Source organism: Drosophila melanogaster, chromosome 2L (genome assembly GCF_000001215.4).
Source record: "Drosophila melanogaster chromosome 2L".
NCBI lineage: Eukaryota > Metazoa > Arthropoda > Insecta > Diptera > Drosophilidae > Drosophila > Drosophila melanogaster.
Window position 1 is genome coordinate 10,442,498 of NT_033779.5, and position 15,158 is coordinate 10,457,655.

The 15,158-nt window shown below is 38.3% G+C and overlaps 3 protein-coding genes across 6 annotated transcripts; 1 reads left to right on the plus strand and 2 right to left on the minus strand.

The window, feature by feature from the left end:
- Positions 1-36: 36 nt before the first annotated feature.
- On the plus strand, positions 37-7,583 carry loh (lonely heart). Of its 3 annotated transcripts, none has more exons than NM_001169468.3 (11): positions 37-305; positions 2,255-2,288; positions 2,664-2,739; positions 3,012-3,535; positions 3,688-3,869; positions 4,026-4,183; positions 5,284-5,485; positions 5,552-5,733; positions 5,795-6,802; positions 6,868-7,018; positions 7,085-7,583. In NM_001169468.3, exons 2-11 carry the CDS (start codon positions 2,263-2,265, stop codon positions 7,213-7,215), a joined length of 2,640 nt encoding a protein of 879 aa, NP_001162939.2. In that variant the 5' UTR covers positions 37-305; positions 2,255-2,262; the 3' UTR covers positions 7,216-7,583. The 3 variants fall into 3 exon arrangements, with proteins under 3 accessions (NP_001162939.2, NP_609406.2, NP_001188781.1); NM_135562.4 differs by having other exon boundaries at positions 228-305; positions 7,082-7,583; NM_001201852.1 differs by lacking the exons at positions 37-305; positions 2,255-2,288; positions 2,664-2,739; ... (1 more) ...; positions 3,688-3,869; positions 4,026-4,183 and adding an exon at positions 5,139-5,224 and having other exon boundaries at positions 7,082-7,583.
- Positions 7,584-7,636: 53 nt separating this feature from the next.
- Positions 7,637-9,899, minus strand: ppk10 (pickpocket 10; the record flags this gene model as incomplete). Its single annotated transcript, NM_001038805.2, has 11 exons — positions 9,574-9,899; positions 9,410-9,515; positions 9,264-9,355; positions 8,955-9,207; positions 8,698-8,898; positions 8,515-8,633; positions 8,298-8,452; positions 8,180-8,242; positions 7,994-8,100; positions 7,809-7,923; positions 7,637-7,752 (listed from the first exon to the last, which is right to left on the minus strand). Exons 1-11 carry the CDS (start codon positions 9,702-9,704, stop codon positions 7,637-7,639), a joined length of 1,458 nt encoding a protein of 485 aa, NP_001033894.1. The 5' UTR covers positions 9,705-9,899.
- A 280-nt stretch (positions 9,900-10,179) lies between these two features.
- On the minus strand, positions 10,180-14,744 carry LManI (Lysosomal alpha-mannosidase I). 2 transcript variants are annotated; one of them, NM_001273421.1, is made up of 7 exons: positions 14,695-14,744; positions 13,414-13,701; positions 12,979-13,349; positions 12,457-12,927; positions 11,754-12,364; positions 11,479-11,696; positions 10,180-11,418 (listed from the first exon to the last, which is right to left on the minus strand). In NM_001273421.1, exons 3-7 carry the CDS (start codon positions 13,323-13,325, stop codon positions 10,213-10,215), a joined length of 2,853 nt encoding a protein of 950 aa, NP_001260350.1. In that variant the 5' UTR covers positions 13,326-13,349; positions 13,414-13,701; positions 14,695-14,744; the 3' UTR covers positions 10,180-10,212. The 2 variants fall into 2 exon arrangements, with proteins under 2 accessions (NP_001260350.1, NP_609407.1); NM_135563.3 differs by lacking the exon at positions 14,695-14,744 and having other exon boundaries at positions 13,414-13,639.
- Positions 14,745-15,158: the final 414 nt, after the last annotated feature.

The following is a 15,158-nucleotide window of genomic DNA, read 5'->3' on the forward strand; positions in this document are numbered from 1 at the left end:
GACTTTTGGGTGGCGCTGGCAATCGACTCCATGCCCATGTGAGTGCTGTGGTTGGGGCTTGGTGAGATGGGTCCCCACTCCTCCGCCTCCTCCCGGTGGAAATCGGGGAGCCACGGGTGCCGTTGTTAGCACCACTCGATCGCCAGAGCTGCGCTGATGCTAGCGGCGCGCTCTGCCTCCAGCACTTTTGTTCCCAAAGCGGCTTTCCCGAAAATTCAGTTCGGATTTCAGTTTGGATTTGAGTACCACGCGATGAAGACGACGGCTTCAATTAATCCAGAATTAGGCGTGCAGTGATACACGGGGTGCTACATATATAGATATATATTTTTTGCAAATATATAAATCAAGCGAATAACTAATATTAGAAAATTGCAAAATCCCTGTGCTTGCTTGTTGAGTGATTTTGTTACAACATTTAAGCGAAGATCCTTTTGATCCTTTTAGTTAAGAGCCAAATTACGAAACATATAAATTTAAATAACTAATTTAATTTAATTTAATTTAATCATTTTAGTGAGCGTAACGAAAAAGTAAGGTTTTCCGATAATTGATCGTTTTGAGTGACATGTCCTTTTCTTTTTTTTTGAAAACCTTTTCAGTGAACCCTTATCTTCAACAATTGTTCGGTTTGTTAACTCTTCAAAGGTCCGAAGACATTTTGAATATGGGCTTAATTGCATTTTGGGGGAAATGCGTATAATTGATTCGGGTTTTTCGTTGTGGGACAAACCAATTCACCTCAATCACATCTGTCCGATGACAGTAATCACTCAAGCACTGAATGCATAATGAAAGAAAGCCCTCTGTCGATGGAGTTTTTTAATTTATCTCGAAAAAAACCCCCAACATTATTTTGCACGCCTTAAATGTGGCAGCGTAATTGCAGTCATTTCCAGATTTTAGGATCGATCGGATAATAATAATACAGGCAGTGAGCCGCAAAGGCAGTTGTCCAAATCTAAAAAGTGAAATCGAATGACAGGCACACTAGTATTTTTTCTTCATAGATTTCAATTTAATTTAAACAATCCCATCTGCGCGCACACACATGTTTCAAAATAGTTTCCCGTTTTGCTAATTGCGGAAGTTTCACATGTAATTTATGGCAAAGCGAAGCGTCAATGACGAAATACAAGAATGCCCAGAAAATATGACATATGTATCAAAATATTTTGGTGCCCCCATGTAATTTGCCTTCTCTCGAAACGATTGAACATTTTTCCAAACACTTCAGTTTAATGCAAGTTCTTCATAATATCCGCACTCTTCGAATTGAGTGTTTTCGAGTTCAGTGGCATGCTGAAGTGCTAATGCCATTGCAACACACATGGGCAAATGCAGTTTCAAATGCAACGATTGGCTCAAAATGGCCCTATTGACACAGTTAAGTAGGCAAAGTCCATTGTGACATTAGGAACTCGCATACCCGCCAACTTGTACACTTCTAGGGTATGCAATTGCCGCTCCACGAATGTGTGTCACTGGCGGCAGAGCACTTTGCTCTTTATAAGGAATCCAGAAATGCTAACAACATAACATAGTACATACACACATACAACACTATGATAAGACATTAAAGCTAAGATTTCATGTATCTTATGTTTAAAAAGCTGGGATCTAACAAAGCATCCATGCCAAGTTCCTTTAGTTATTGTCAAAATATATAGGTTTATATCCTTTCAGAAGATGTTATACATAAGAACCTAGCTTTAGGCGAAAATTCCTAAGTCACAGCTTGAGAACCAAACTGATTTATATATAATTATATAACATATTTGTGCGTATTTGTAGTATACGCAATAGTTGTGTGCTCATACATATGTAGCTCCAAAATGTTGAGTGGGTGTGGAGGCTTCTAATGAAATACGCCCTTCCCATTTTTGTTCACGGATGTTGGTAGTGTATGCTATTTGCTACATTGCTATATGCTATATGCTATATGCTGCCGAAAGTACATCCATTCCAGTCGAATAGTCACGCTCGGTTTAATCGTAATCAATGAAAATAATGGAACTTGAGTTCCTCTGTCCCGAGCTGCTAATACAAGCCTCTACATGCGTACTGGCAAACATTAAAGATCGCTTAAAAATAGCTAGCGAATTTATCTAAAAGTACATAGAGAAATAATCTAAATATATGTAGCTTGTTAAATATTAGGCTGTGGTCTCTGGGAATTCTTTAAGTATGGCACACGTTTTAGTTTTTGGATAATTTGTAATTGTAATTAAATGTATCTCCCTGACTTTTACAGGCTTAGAAATGGCGAAGCTGTTGTTAATATTCAGGTAAGAAAATAGTATCTCAAACCGATGTGTAGCTCAACCTAAAAAAAAAAACGAATTCATGGATTTTTCAATAGATACAAATTTGATAGCACAAAAAGTGGGCGGGGTGAACATCTTGCTCAGCTGGATTTAATCAAGATTTGTTTGCCCTGCCGCCGAACAGTGGCTCGTTTTCACAGAAAACGTTGTAAAAAGTGTAGATCTAGATACTTCAAAGAAGTTTTTTTGCCTTTAAGATTGCATTGCTGTGTTCGGAATCAATCGGAAGTGATTCAGAGATGAGATGGAACTGATGAAACATTCAATTTCCGCTCTTAAAATATTCTCCTTTGCACACAAATATTGTATTTTTATTTTATTTAATTCTGTTTACAGTATTCTTACAATTCTCGCAACGATACACGATTCTAGTTTTGTGCAGGCGGATTTAACAACTAAAGAGCGAATTAAGGTAGGACCTTCCTTATAAACAATAAACTTTAAAATCGAATTAATCTAATTACTGATTCGAACTCATTCATTACGTTCAATGCCCATTTAAAGTGTTATTATAAATTATCACTTTTGAAAAATATGTCATGTTGGTGTTGATAAGCTAGAACTTTAATTAATGTCAAACTAATAGTGCTGTAAATAGTGCTGTCATAAATTTGTTGTAAAGTGCTTTAATGTGTTGTCATAAATTGATGAAATCATGTTTATTATTTTGATTTTTGCTCACAGAAACATCAGGATTGGCTCAGAGAGCACCGAAAACCTAAAACGAAAAAGAAAATCTCAATTAACTCATATTATGAGCTGGCAAACTTGTGGCATACGAGAAAGGATCTATCATCACCCAAGCAAAAACCGAATAATAAGGAGGAATACTTGGAGAACGAGACAACTAGTAAAATATCCAATAAATCCGATGAAAAAGTATTAAAGTCATCAACGATAATATCATTAAATGCCACCAATCCAAGTACATCGACTTTCAAATCCGTTCTGGAAACCACTACATTACCAAGTGTGACTACCAAGGATCTCTTTGAAAGTGGCAATGTTGCGACCACAAGACAGACTCCGAAAGTCGAGGAGGTGTTCTCGTCTCCCAATCCACCGCAAGAAGCAACTTCGTCAACTTCAAAAAAGGCGAAAAAGAAGGTGTATCCATATCCACGTTGGGACAAATGGAGTGACTGGAGTTCCTGCTCCCGAAGTTGCGGTGGTGGCGTTAAGTATCAGGTTAGGAAATGCATCAATCGGTGAGTTATACTAATACTACTGCTTAAGATATATAGGTTATTGGTTATATATATATATATATATATATATGCGCTCATAACCCTACAGTTTGCCTTCATTAGCATGTTTTGGGATAATATCTCTAAGCACTCTACTCTTTTACCGATTTCAGTAACCTATTGACGAATAATCAGCTTACGAGTAATGCATGTGTCGGTTACTTTAAACGCTATCAACTGTGCAATGATGTGCCATGCGACGAACAATCCCCAGATTTTCGGGCCTCCCAATGCTCGGCTTACAACGATAAAGAGTTTCATGGTCATCGATATAGGTGGGAACCTTATGTCAAGGGTATGTGCATTTATGATCTGTAATATGGTTTTATTCGAAACAAAGTAAAAGAACTAGATATTAGCTCACCAAAAAATATCTAGATATAATTCATTTTAAGTCCCACAATCTATTAACAAGTTTAAACACTTTGAATTTGTTTATAATAATTTATAGATGACGCTGAATGCGAACTGAACTGTATGCCATTCGGAATGAAATCATTTGCCACACTAAACGAATCCGTAATTGATGGAACTCCATGTGGACATCCAGCTGAATATTTTAGATCGCAATTTTGGGAGCGCGCTGTTTGTGTTGATGGAGCTTGTAAGGTTAGTAAATTTAAATAAACAATAATAATGCTAGAATAATACAGCAATGATGACTTGATCTTATAGATTTTTTTAAAAATTTTTATTGAAATTTAAAATAAGATAATTGTGCCACCACCAGCAACAGAGCAACTAACGATCGCACATTAAAAGCACTCATTTTTCGATACTAGAGCTTTTTCAAGTACAAGAATCGCATTGAAAACTTAGTATTGGTTTTACATTGAATCAAAAAGCACGCAGCATATAAAGTGATTCGTAATGAAATTCAAACAATCAATATAAAGACATTTCGACGTAAATAAAGTGTTAAGGCAAACTTAATTTTAACCTTGATTTATGTTTTCAGTCTCTCAAACTATAAGCTTCAAAGACTGCATATTTAAATGGCATTGAAACTGTTAATCAGTTAATGAAATTTGTGATATATCAAATAAAAGATATAATTGATCGTTTCCCTTTTTTTTTACTTGATTTGCGTTACAATTTAATTTGCATTACTGATTGAAACCCTTTTAACCTGTTTTATTTAATTAAGTATAGTTTTTGCAAGGCTCTAAATTTCAAATTGATTCTTGAGAAGCGGAATAGGTCAGCAAATCAAAGTGGAAATAATTTTGTGAAAGCAAAAAACTGGAATAAGTCCAATGAGCTTAATTTCAATGAATTATTTTAGTAAACACATTGCCGCAGTTGTGCGTACAGAAAGTCGATCCAAAAAGCAATTGCTTATAGAACATATGCCCCTTAATATGGCTGACTGAATGTATTTTGTACTCATTTATTTTGTTGTTTATCTTGTATGCTTAATAAGTGGCCAATAAATAATGTTTTTGCAAAGCCCACGAATTCCACTCGTACGAATATTACCCTGAACTTACCATATATAAAGGCGTATTCTTAGTATTCCCCTGCAGAAGCTGTAGATAGTTTTTGTGGATTGGATCGATATAAAGAATAATCAATGTTTTAAATATATATGTAGATAAAGTAGTTGAAAAATTAACAGATATGATAGCATTATTGCCCTTGCTGTTGCTGGTGAGTAAGCATTATAGTTATAACGATCTATAATATGGATTATAAAAACTATATTTAAGGCAGTGCAAGCCAGTGGCGAAATCGATGGATTGTATGCGCACAGTGGATCCGTGAGCTGTGGTGGATTACTTTGCCGGCCAGTTACGGGCATCTTTACCAGAAATCCTCTGCCGGAACATGCCTATATACATGTTACCACATTGCCAGTGGGTGCCTCCAATATTTCGATAACTGAACTTAAGAATAGCATCAACTTGCTGGGTAATACATATTTTGATATTGCATAATAATACGTTTGATTATCAAATCTCTTTCGTGGAATTCCAGTCCTGCGCACCTCCAATGAGCTGGCCATTTTCAATGGAGAGAACACTGTCTCGGAGAGCGGATCCTACGAAGCGGTTGGTGCTGTCTTCGATTATCATCGAATCGACGGAGCTGAGGACAGCAATGGGGTGACCGAGTGGATAACGAGTATTGGACCCATTCGGGATTCATTGCAACTTATGGTAGAGCCCCACATATAAATCTCTTAATAGACTTCTATATAATTTAAATACTTTCCTTTAGGTTTTCACCAAGTCAGCCAATAATACTGGCGTGAAGTACGAGTACATGCTGCCCATAGTATCCGAGTCCGAGGAGAACGAGATGTCGCTGGAGAGCAGCGATGGCCTGTTGAGATCCGGTATGGAGGACACCAGTTCATCCAGTAGCTCGCGGGCGGGACGCAAACGTATTTTTAATTGGAAAGTAATTGGGTTCAGTAGTTGCACGAAATCCTGTGGCGGCGGCACGCAGACACCCATCATCCGTTGCATTCGAAAGAATCCATTGCGGTATTACTCGCAGCGACGTTGCACGCATTCCGTGAAACCGGTGTTGAACGAGAACCTATTGCACTGCAACACGCAACCCTGTCCGGCGTATTGGAGATTTGACGATTGGGGCGAGTGTCGCTGCTCGTCGAGCGGCGGTCTGCGTCGCAGGGAGGTTAGCTGTGTCCAGGAATTGGCTTCCGGACTGGTCATACACGTCGATAAGGCCGCCTGCATGGAGGATCAGCCACCCATGCAGAAACAGTGCGAATGTCCCAAGAATAGGCGACGCAATTTATCCCGATACCGCCTGTCTGGTCCTTCGGAATCCTCATCGAATAGCAGCCAAGTGAAGAGGAGCAAAATCGATGGCAGCGACGCCACGGCCATTTGGTTGGTGTCCGATTGGAATCAGTATTGTTCGGTCACCTGCGGTTCGGGCGTTGAGTATCGTACCGTATTCTGTGATCGCTCCAAGGCCGGCGAGCAGAGATGTGATCCTAGCACCACTCCGGAAAGTCGTCGTCCCTGCGAGAAGCCCGCCTGCGAGTTGGGTGATTGGTTCACTGGTCCGTGGTCATCGTGCAATGGCGATTGTTTCGACCTGACACGCACCCGCGAGGTGCTGTGCATCCGTAGCCAGCTGATTACGGAGCACAGCGAGTGTACGCCGGAGCTGAAGCCGCAATCCGTTGAGAAGTGCTCCCACGAGGAGGTGGAGTACTGCGCTGCCCGTTGGCACTACTCGGATTGGTCGGAGGTAGCCAGATACTTGATTTGATTTGTGATGCAGTTACTATATCCGCTTGCATTCGTTTATTGCAGTGTACCAAACCATGTGGCGGTGGAACCCAGCGACGCAGTGTGAGATGCTTGGAGTACGACATCAAGATGAACGCCTTGCGGGAATCAACGCATTGTCGGTACACCAACAGGGAGCCCATATATCGCAATTGCAATGTGCAAGCGTGTGCAGGTGGGTTTCTACTTGGAATATTTAGTTAAATTTATATATTTACTATATTATTTACTTTTACAGAAGTTCCGAAAACTGAAGTGACTCCAGTCTGTGCGGATAAGTTCTCTAATTGCCAGTGGGCTTCGCAGGCAAAGTTATGTAGCTACGATTATTATCGCGATAATTGTTGTTTTTCCTGCACGGGTGGCATTTAAAGTTCGTAGTTCGTAAGACTCTTAATTAATTTATAAAACGATTATTTAACCGCCGTGCAGAATAGCTAAAAAAACAAATATTATCAAGCTTTACCCCACGCATTTGACATTTTGTTAACTCTAGAACTTAGTATTTCTGACACTAAAGCTCAAAAAAAAAGCTTGCAGGGAAATGCAAAAGTTAAAAAATATCGATCGAAAAGAATGTATTAACGCAAATCAATAACAACATACTAAAGTAAACTAGATAAAGACTAAAACATATTATTTAGTGAAATTATCATATTCTTAAACGTAACATTAAGAAACGAGAAACGATGTTGTTTCATACGCAACCATATGAATTTCAATAAAACAGAGATTAAATGAAGGCCTTTACTTTATTAATGTTGTAAATATTAAACAAAGCATTAGTTTATTCTTACAGGGTGTAACCCAATATTTGAAAGACTATTCTAATTGTAAAGAAGTATATAACTTCAACAAAGCCCAGAACACTAAATCCCAGGAAAAGTCCGGCTGTTCCGCCAATCGAAACTAATAATTAAATTAATTAAAAATTAAAGAAACTATTAAACTATGTAATTAGTTACCCAAAAGATCGGTCAGTGAGAATATAACTTGTCGTCTTAGTCGACTTTGTGGCCAAGTTTTTACTGAAACAGCGCTTCCAATTCCTCCCAGTAATTGTTTTGCTCCGGACATGGGCTAAAAAATGATTGAAATATATGTTTAATGTTTTTTTTATTTATTAAATATAGTTAAATGTGAGACCTACATTCATGGACTTCATTGTAACTACTGAATCATGGCAGTTCTGTTCGCAGTAACAAATAGCTGGATTCTCGTGTTTGCCATTTTCCTCGTACAACTTTAGAAAAAAACCTATAAAAGGTGAATATATTTTATTCACAAAGAACATTATTTGATATAAAATTTTTTTATTCACTTGTTTTGTACTTACTTGCATGATGGGGAAAGCACGATCTTAAAGTTTTATAATCGCACACTGGCTTGGGGTTTGCAACTAAATGAAAAGTCAAGATTTTCAGATTTAAAAGAGAAACATTTTCTAAACTTACTGCGATTGGGATAAAAATGTGGGATACATTTGCAAATTTTATATGCCAGATTTATCCTGCATTCTTGCTGACAAATATTTCGAGTGTAGAAGGGAAAATGTGTTAAATTTGATTCGTGGGGAAATCGGCATCTTCTCATGGCCACCGTGGTATCTCTGGGAATTAATATAATAATTTATGGATTTGTTTTATCTTATAAAATGAACTTGAAACTCACTGCTCTAGGTTATCCTCGGCAGTAATCTCTTCGGTGCTCAGATCGTACAAAATACCATCGTAGGCATAATCAGAATTGGAATCCACCTTCATTACCTCAAATGCTGAATGTGCAAAGGCCTTTGAAATGTTTAGCACTCAATAAACTGCTTAATTAACAATTAACTAGTTTTAAACAACTCACAATTATTGCCGGACCCTTGAAGCCCAGTAAAGCGTATTGCGTATCCTTTTGAAAGAAGGAACCAACCTGATATGGAAGTCGTATGTTTTCGTACTCATACTTATTGTACTCTGGATACTTTCCGAATATGAAATAACGTGAGCTATATTCTTCGGTTAGCTTTGAATTGCCCAGGTAGCACAATCCCCACTCAGTAAGAACCTGTCGGAAATAAATGTAAGTCAAAAGATGCAGACACTAAATTTGATTTCAAAAACCTGGCGGACATGAATAAACATTGCACCATCCATACAGCGAATGCGTTCATTGAAATTGGGTTCATATGTTCTATCGTAGGTTAGATTGTAAATTAGCTCGGTATAGTGTTCCGGTTTCAGACCTATATCCTCAATTATCTGATCGATCTGCTCGTTCTGGGGAATATTCTGAAAGTTTATATACGTCGAATTGGCCAAGTTCTCGAGAAAATCCCATAAAATATCTCTTTGCGGTCCCTTGATGCCATTGTTACTTGAAATGAATTGTTAAAAATATGAGTTATATGATTACATTTAGTAACAATTTACCGACAATAATCCGCGAAATATGTGATATTAAGTCGATCCACTGGACAAACTGTAACACTCGGCAAAGTTGTATTCCAAAAAATATAATTTCGCTATGAAATCAATAAATTATTGTTTGATTTTAGTTTATGGGAATTTAGCAATACTTCGATTCCAATATGTGTGCTTTTGGTGTAGTAACGATCAATAGATGATAAGCAGACAATTATGCAAAAATATATCGAAGCAATCAGTAGAATTAGCCAGAGGAATCTGGAAACCGAAACGTATTTTAATCACTAATAATTAGTTTAAGTAATTTACAACTTACTTCTCGAACAGTATAAGCATTGAATCCGTAAGATAGCGAAATCCATGTATGCAACAATTGTTGAAATACAAAACAAAGTAATTTATTACAATTTTTAAACCATTTCTGTACTTTGAGTTCTTGGCCACCATAATGATGAAATTCTATAGATTCCTATTTTTTATTGACTATGAGTATAGTAATCCAGTTCTTAGGCGACTAAATAATTGTTTTTTAGACCACAAATTTTATACCAATTTTGCCTTTTGAAAAGCCATAAATTCTTTAGCGTGACTAAGCTCGAAAATGGCTTTCTGCTATTAAGCAGCAGCTAACTTCATTATTTATTTAAAACTATTACATTTTGCACTTGCGCCACTCTGCCATTTGGAATGTTAGATGTTTATTATACTTAAACTACTTTAAATAAACGGCTGGTCAAAAAGAAGCAAATTACATTTTGCTAAACAATTTGTTTAAAGAAATTACTCGAAGGTATTGTTGGTCTTCTATATATCGAATTCTCGATTTGTTAAATCAATATATATGGATAGTATACTAAATGCAAGTGAAGTGAAATTTTTTATAAACTTTAAAATAACTTAAAAAAATTCATGAGCTCCGTTTAGTTTTGCAAAGTCGTTATATTTCTTTATTGATTCATGATGGAATATACTTTTGTTGGATTATAAATGTGCGAATCTGCATGGGAACCAGTGTGACCACGAATCCGGAGGCGTTCATCGTTGAATTGGCCGTCAAGGGATTGTGAGGAGCATGGTAATATTCAACGGAGGAAGGAATGGAACCGGTGCCATCTTGGGCAAATTTAAATCTCTTCACGTCCTCCAACAACATATTACCATCCAGAGTGGTTTCCCAAATTTGATATCCATCTAGGGACTCAAAAAGTGGGTAAATGTTGAAGCTAACTACGTTTCCTTCGGTATTAAAGTTCTCCAGTCGTATTAATATTTGGTCCTTTGAGTAGGGTTCCAAGGAAAGCAATTCAACGGATTCGGGAATACCGAAGAAATCGGGAATCATGTTCCTGTTTACAGAGGCGACGCCATTGGACTTGCTAAAGAACTTCCAGAAGTGTTGGTCCAACTGGTGTTGCAGCAATCTTTGATTTGGTTTCCCATCAACAGCATCGAGGATTAGGTATATCTTTCCTCTTGCAATCAAACCAGTTCCATATTGCGTCTCATTTAGGGCTTCGCCCACTCCAAACGCATCATCGTTCAGAAGGCGACGATGGAGCATCAGCTCCAGTTCGCCATCCTTTAGGCTGGTTCCACCCTGGGCTCTATCATTCAGCAGGGTGATTCGCTTTTCGTCATCTTGTAACGAAATTTGACCAGTCACCGGGTAATAGTTTCCACTTATAGCCTCCGACATATCCGGAGTGAAGTGCTCCCGCTGATTTCTCTCACGTTCCAGGATTTCACGACCATTTGAGTCCGTGTAGAACTTGCCCTTCGAGGATATGTTGCTGGAAAACCGGGTGATTATCTCCTTGCCAACATCATCATCCGTTGGAATCGGTCCGACTAGCCATTCAAATTCAACACGATTGACGTCCTCATAGATTCGGATTACCTGGGAGATCCATTCGTTGACATGCTGATGGACTTCCTTAACCTTGGTGCCATTATAGAATGATAGCTCCACCTTGTTGTTCACAATTTCAATATCGCCATATGGACGGAAAACATAGGCACCGGATGATCGGTTTTTCGATTCACCATTATTGCCGCGATAACCCTTGTATATACCAAAGGTCTGTTGAATATTTTCCGTAAATCCGTTCATTTTCACAGTTTTCAAGCCACCCGTTGTGGTATCAAAAGTCAGTTTTACCAGCTGAAATGTGTTAGTTGAAGTTAATGGTTAATATATAATAAGATCAAGGTATATCCTTACCGAAGTCTCCACTGTTAACTCATCCTGGCTCCTCTCTACCGGGAATTGGACTTGATCTTCTGCAATATTTTTCGGTGATGGTAGCACACGAATCAAAAAGTTGGCTATTTTATCAACACTGGCTTCAAAAACCAACTCGTGCTGGGTATCATTAGGTCGATGTTCCAACGCCAAAACTTGCCAGGGAACGGGAACCACTTCGGAAAATACTTCACGACCTGATTTGAAGTTTTAGAAAGATTAGTTATTATTCCGAATGGATATAGAGTATATACCTTTCTCATCGGTGACTATGTAGTTCTCGTTCTTCGCCGGAACACGCACATATTGTGTTGAAGAATGAGCCAATGGATTGACCAGGGTCACAATCACATTGTTGGCGGTATCTTGGGTGAAGGCACAAACACTTATGTTGAGTTCCAGGCAACTCTCGAACTCCCCTGAGGTCAGATTGGTCAGAGATCGTAGGGCATCTCGGGCACTGTTTTCAGCTCCAACGATGGCCTTGAACAATAAGCGATCATAGTCGCTGGCCACCGCCTGTTTTTCGGTACCCGTAACAGCATCATGATGCTGCATTATGCCCATTGCCTGACTCAGATTATCCAGATCTTCGGAGTACTGGGTGCCACTCAAGTTGGCCAACACACTCAATTGCTTAACAGTTTGGAAGAAGTGATTGCCATCCCTGTGGAAACGTTTTTGGGTGGGTCGTGAGGTGAAGTATCCGGTCCAGTAGGAGTGCGAATCACTGGAATATGGAAAGAAGTCTTCCGTTTTGTTTGGCCAAGTTTGCTTCAATTGGTGCAATTCATAAAGATAACACGAGGGTGTGGAGTAGAATACGTTGACTTGGGATCCCGTCGATTGGCGATCGTTGACGTACCTGATAAGTATTATAGAAAAGCCATCGATAAGAAATATAGTAATGTTGAATAAAACTTCCTGTTTTGCATGCCAATTGGTTGCTGTACTCACTTGATAAGTTTGTCCATATTCTTGAAGTTAACTGCTGCATCTTCGTACTGAAAATCATCTCCCATGGGCACCATGATGTGAGTGGATCGATACGACTTAGACATGTTCTTAACATAGTCTATAAACTCACTGACTCTCGCATCCACGTTATTATCATAGCTCTCGCCATCGATAATTGGTGCATCCTCGCAATTGATATCGAAACAGAATCCCGGAGGAGCTGAATAGTGATTGTAGAGCATGCCAGTGAATATATTCGAATTCTTTAGGGACTCGCTGGACTGCCAAATCATCTCCATTTCCAGATCCAGCATACGTTGCTTCTTATCAACGTAGTCCATGCGTGCGAAAAATTCACCATTAAATGCCATTTGTGCGAATATGGAGGCCATTTCTCGGGAATGACCAAATGGATCGATCTGCCAACCAACCGTGGGGCGTCCACAATCACCAAAAGTATCTTTAAGATATCTGCAATAGAATCAACTATATATCTTATCCTTTTAATGGAAGTTAACCTACCTTAAGCCCAGGTTAAACTGATCTACAACACTTTGATAGTGAACTGTGGCCTCATCGTTCATGCTCCAAGCTCCACCAGCGAATTCCAAACGTCCTTGGGCCACCAACTTTTTCACCGCCCTTTGGACCGTTTCAGTTTGCTCCGAATACCATTTTGCAAAGAAAAACGTTTCCACCTGGATGAAGCGCCTCGACGAATCCTTGAGGAGCTCCTCCACCACGGTGTCCAAAATGTATTGGACTCCAGCGTGTTGTATCTTGTTCTGACTACCATAATAATACTGATCCACTGTCTTTAGCCATCCAACGTCGTCGTGCGAATGCGGCACCAAGTGCACATTGATCATGTTTAGTTTCGTTGCGGGACATGCCTACAATTAGTGGGTATACTTCAAGATATATGGCCCAACAAATATGTACTCCAGAATGGGTTACCTCGAATCCACAGGTTGTCTCGCATATCGCTGTGTTCAGTAGAAACAGTGTGATAAATACGAGTATGCCACCGAAGTATTCCATTTCGGTAAACGCAGAGCTCCTCGGGGATTGGTCTTATCGGTAGCGTTGAGTCGAATAAAATGAAACGAGAAATGAGGCAACTCCTTAGGCCCCAGCAATGTGGCACTTGAGGCGATAAACCTTGTACTGCGATCGCATTATTAACTTGAGTGGGATTATGAAATTAAAATCCATTTAGGAGCAACAGCGATAAACATTTACACCCTAGATAGATGGGAAAATACTCGTTAATATTGGTTTGTTTGTACTTATGCCAGTGTAAATCTTCATTCACGTTCGCTAAAAATAATGATTATGTATAGAGGAGTGAACTTTAGGTTTGCCGCTTATCAACTGAGTTTTCAAAATAAACATACTTATTCGCATTTGTTTATGTTTAATTTGTACTCAACGACTTCTGTATTTTGCATTATAATCCTTATCATCGCTGCAATCGTTTCAAGTAATTAATTATTCCGATTACGAATGGAAGCTTTATGAATTTGTACTCAATCAAGTGGTACATACATACAATAGATGGTCTTGTATTTGTTATACCAATTATAATGGTGATATGTGGTTTTCTTCAAGGATACTGTATTCATATGTATAAAATAATACCTTTATTTACAATAATATATAGATTATGCAGAAAAACCTCTACATCCGATAGTTTCCAAAGTTTATTGGGAAAAATGTTCTAGACCACAACTTAAAAATTTCCAAACATTCATGCCTTATTATTCTTTTGTAAAAAGTTTAGAAATGCCATCAATTTAATTGAACAAAATTTTTGAAGGTCAATTTATCCCCTGCCAAATGTTAATAAACCAATGGGATTTATTTACAAAACTTTGTGCTAAGACTTCCAATCATTAGTATATATATATATATATATATACAATTTGCAGATATTTGTAAATATATATGCACATCTAGGTATAATATACCTAGAGTATAATACCTAAGTATAATAATACTTAATGAACTTATGAACTTTTTTGGACTGCTTAGTTATTGAATGAAATTTCCTGAAATTTCTTAGTTCTTATATGTAAACTATCTCAAGTCGTAGAAATGCTACGATTTGCGATGTTTCTAGCTTTGAAATGACAATTTTCTGATATATTTTACTGGTAATTGGGATTATCAGCATTCTATCAATCAGCTTTCGTACGGTTAGCATTTACATATATTCGAACGATCTTTTGAACTCACCTTAATAAACGCACCTTACTGCGAAGTTATGGTTTTATAGTTTATAGTTTTATCGCAGTTACTGGGCCCGAGGTTATTACCTCCTGTTTCTGAAGTGCACCACTCAGACCCTTTTTTGAGTTTTCGATAGTAATGTGGATTAGTTGGTTATCACGAATGCACTTGTGTTTGCAATCGGTTTTCAGAAACCAATTAAGCACTTGAGCAATTTATGGTGTTAAAACGATTAAATGGATCAATCTAAAGCCAGTTTAGCAATCTTTAAAGGAATACTTAAGAGCGCGCATGTACATACTTTATAAGCCTATCAGTATTTCAACCCGGCGAATTACCCGCACATACATACCTACAAACGATCCTAAGTACAAACATATGCATATGTACATATGTGGGAATACTTGCTCACTTTCTCAATTTTCGTACATTCTCAAGTAGGTCTCGAGCTGAGTTTACGATCTCAGGTT

What these genes read in the sequence shown, in the direction of transcription:
- loh (NM_135562.4), top strand. Translation starts at nt 2,263, where the DNA reads ATGGCGAAGCTGTTGTTAATATTCAG. An exon ending in GAATAGCATCAACTTGCTGG is followed by an intron (nt 5,486 to 5,551) that starts GTAATACATATT and finishes GTGGAATTCCAG; the next exon opens with TCCTGCGCACCTCCAATGAG. An exon ending in ACTACTCGGATTGGTCGGAG is followed by an intron (nt 6,803 to 6,867) that starts GTAGCCAGATAC and finishes CGTTTATTGCAG; the next exon opens with TGTACCAAACCATGTGGCGG.
- LManI (NM_001273421.1), bottom strand. Translation starts at nt 13,325, where the DNA reads ATGATCAATGTGCACTTGGTGCCGCATTCGCACGACGACGTTGGATGG. An exon ending in CAGTTTAACCTGGGCTTAAG is followed by an intron (nt 12,928 to 12,978) that starts GTAGGTTAACTT and finishes ATTCTATTGCAG; the next exon opens with ATATCTTAAAGATACTTTTG. An exon ending in AATATGGACAAACTTATCAA is followed by an intron (nt 12,365 to 12,456) that starts GTGAGTACAGCA and finishes AATACTTATCAG; the next exon opens with GTACGTCAACGATCGCCAAT.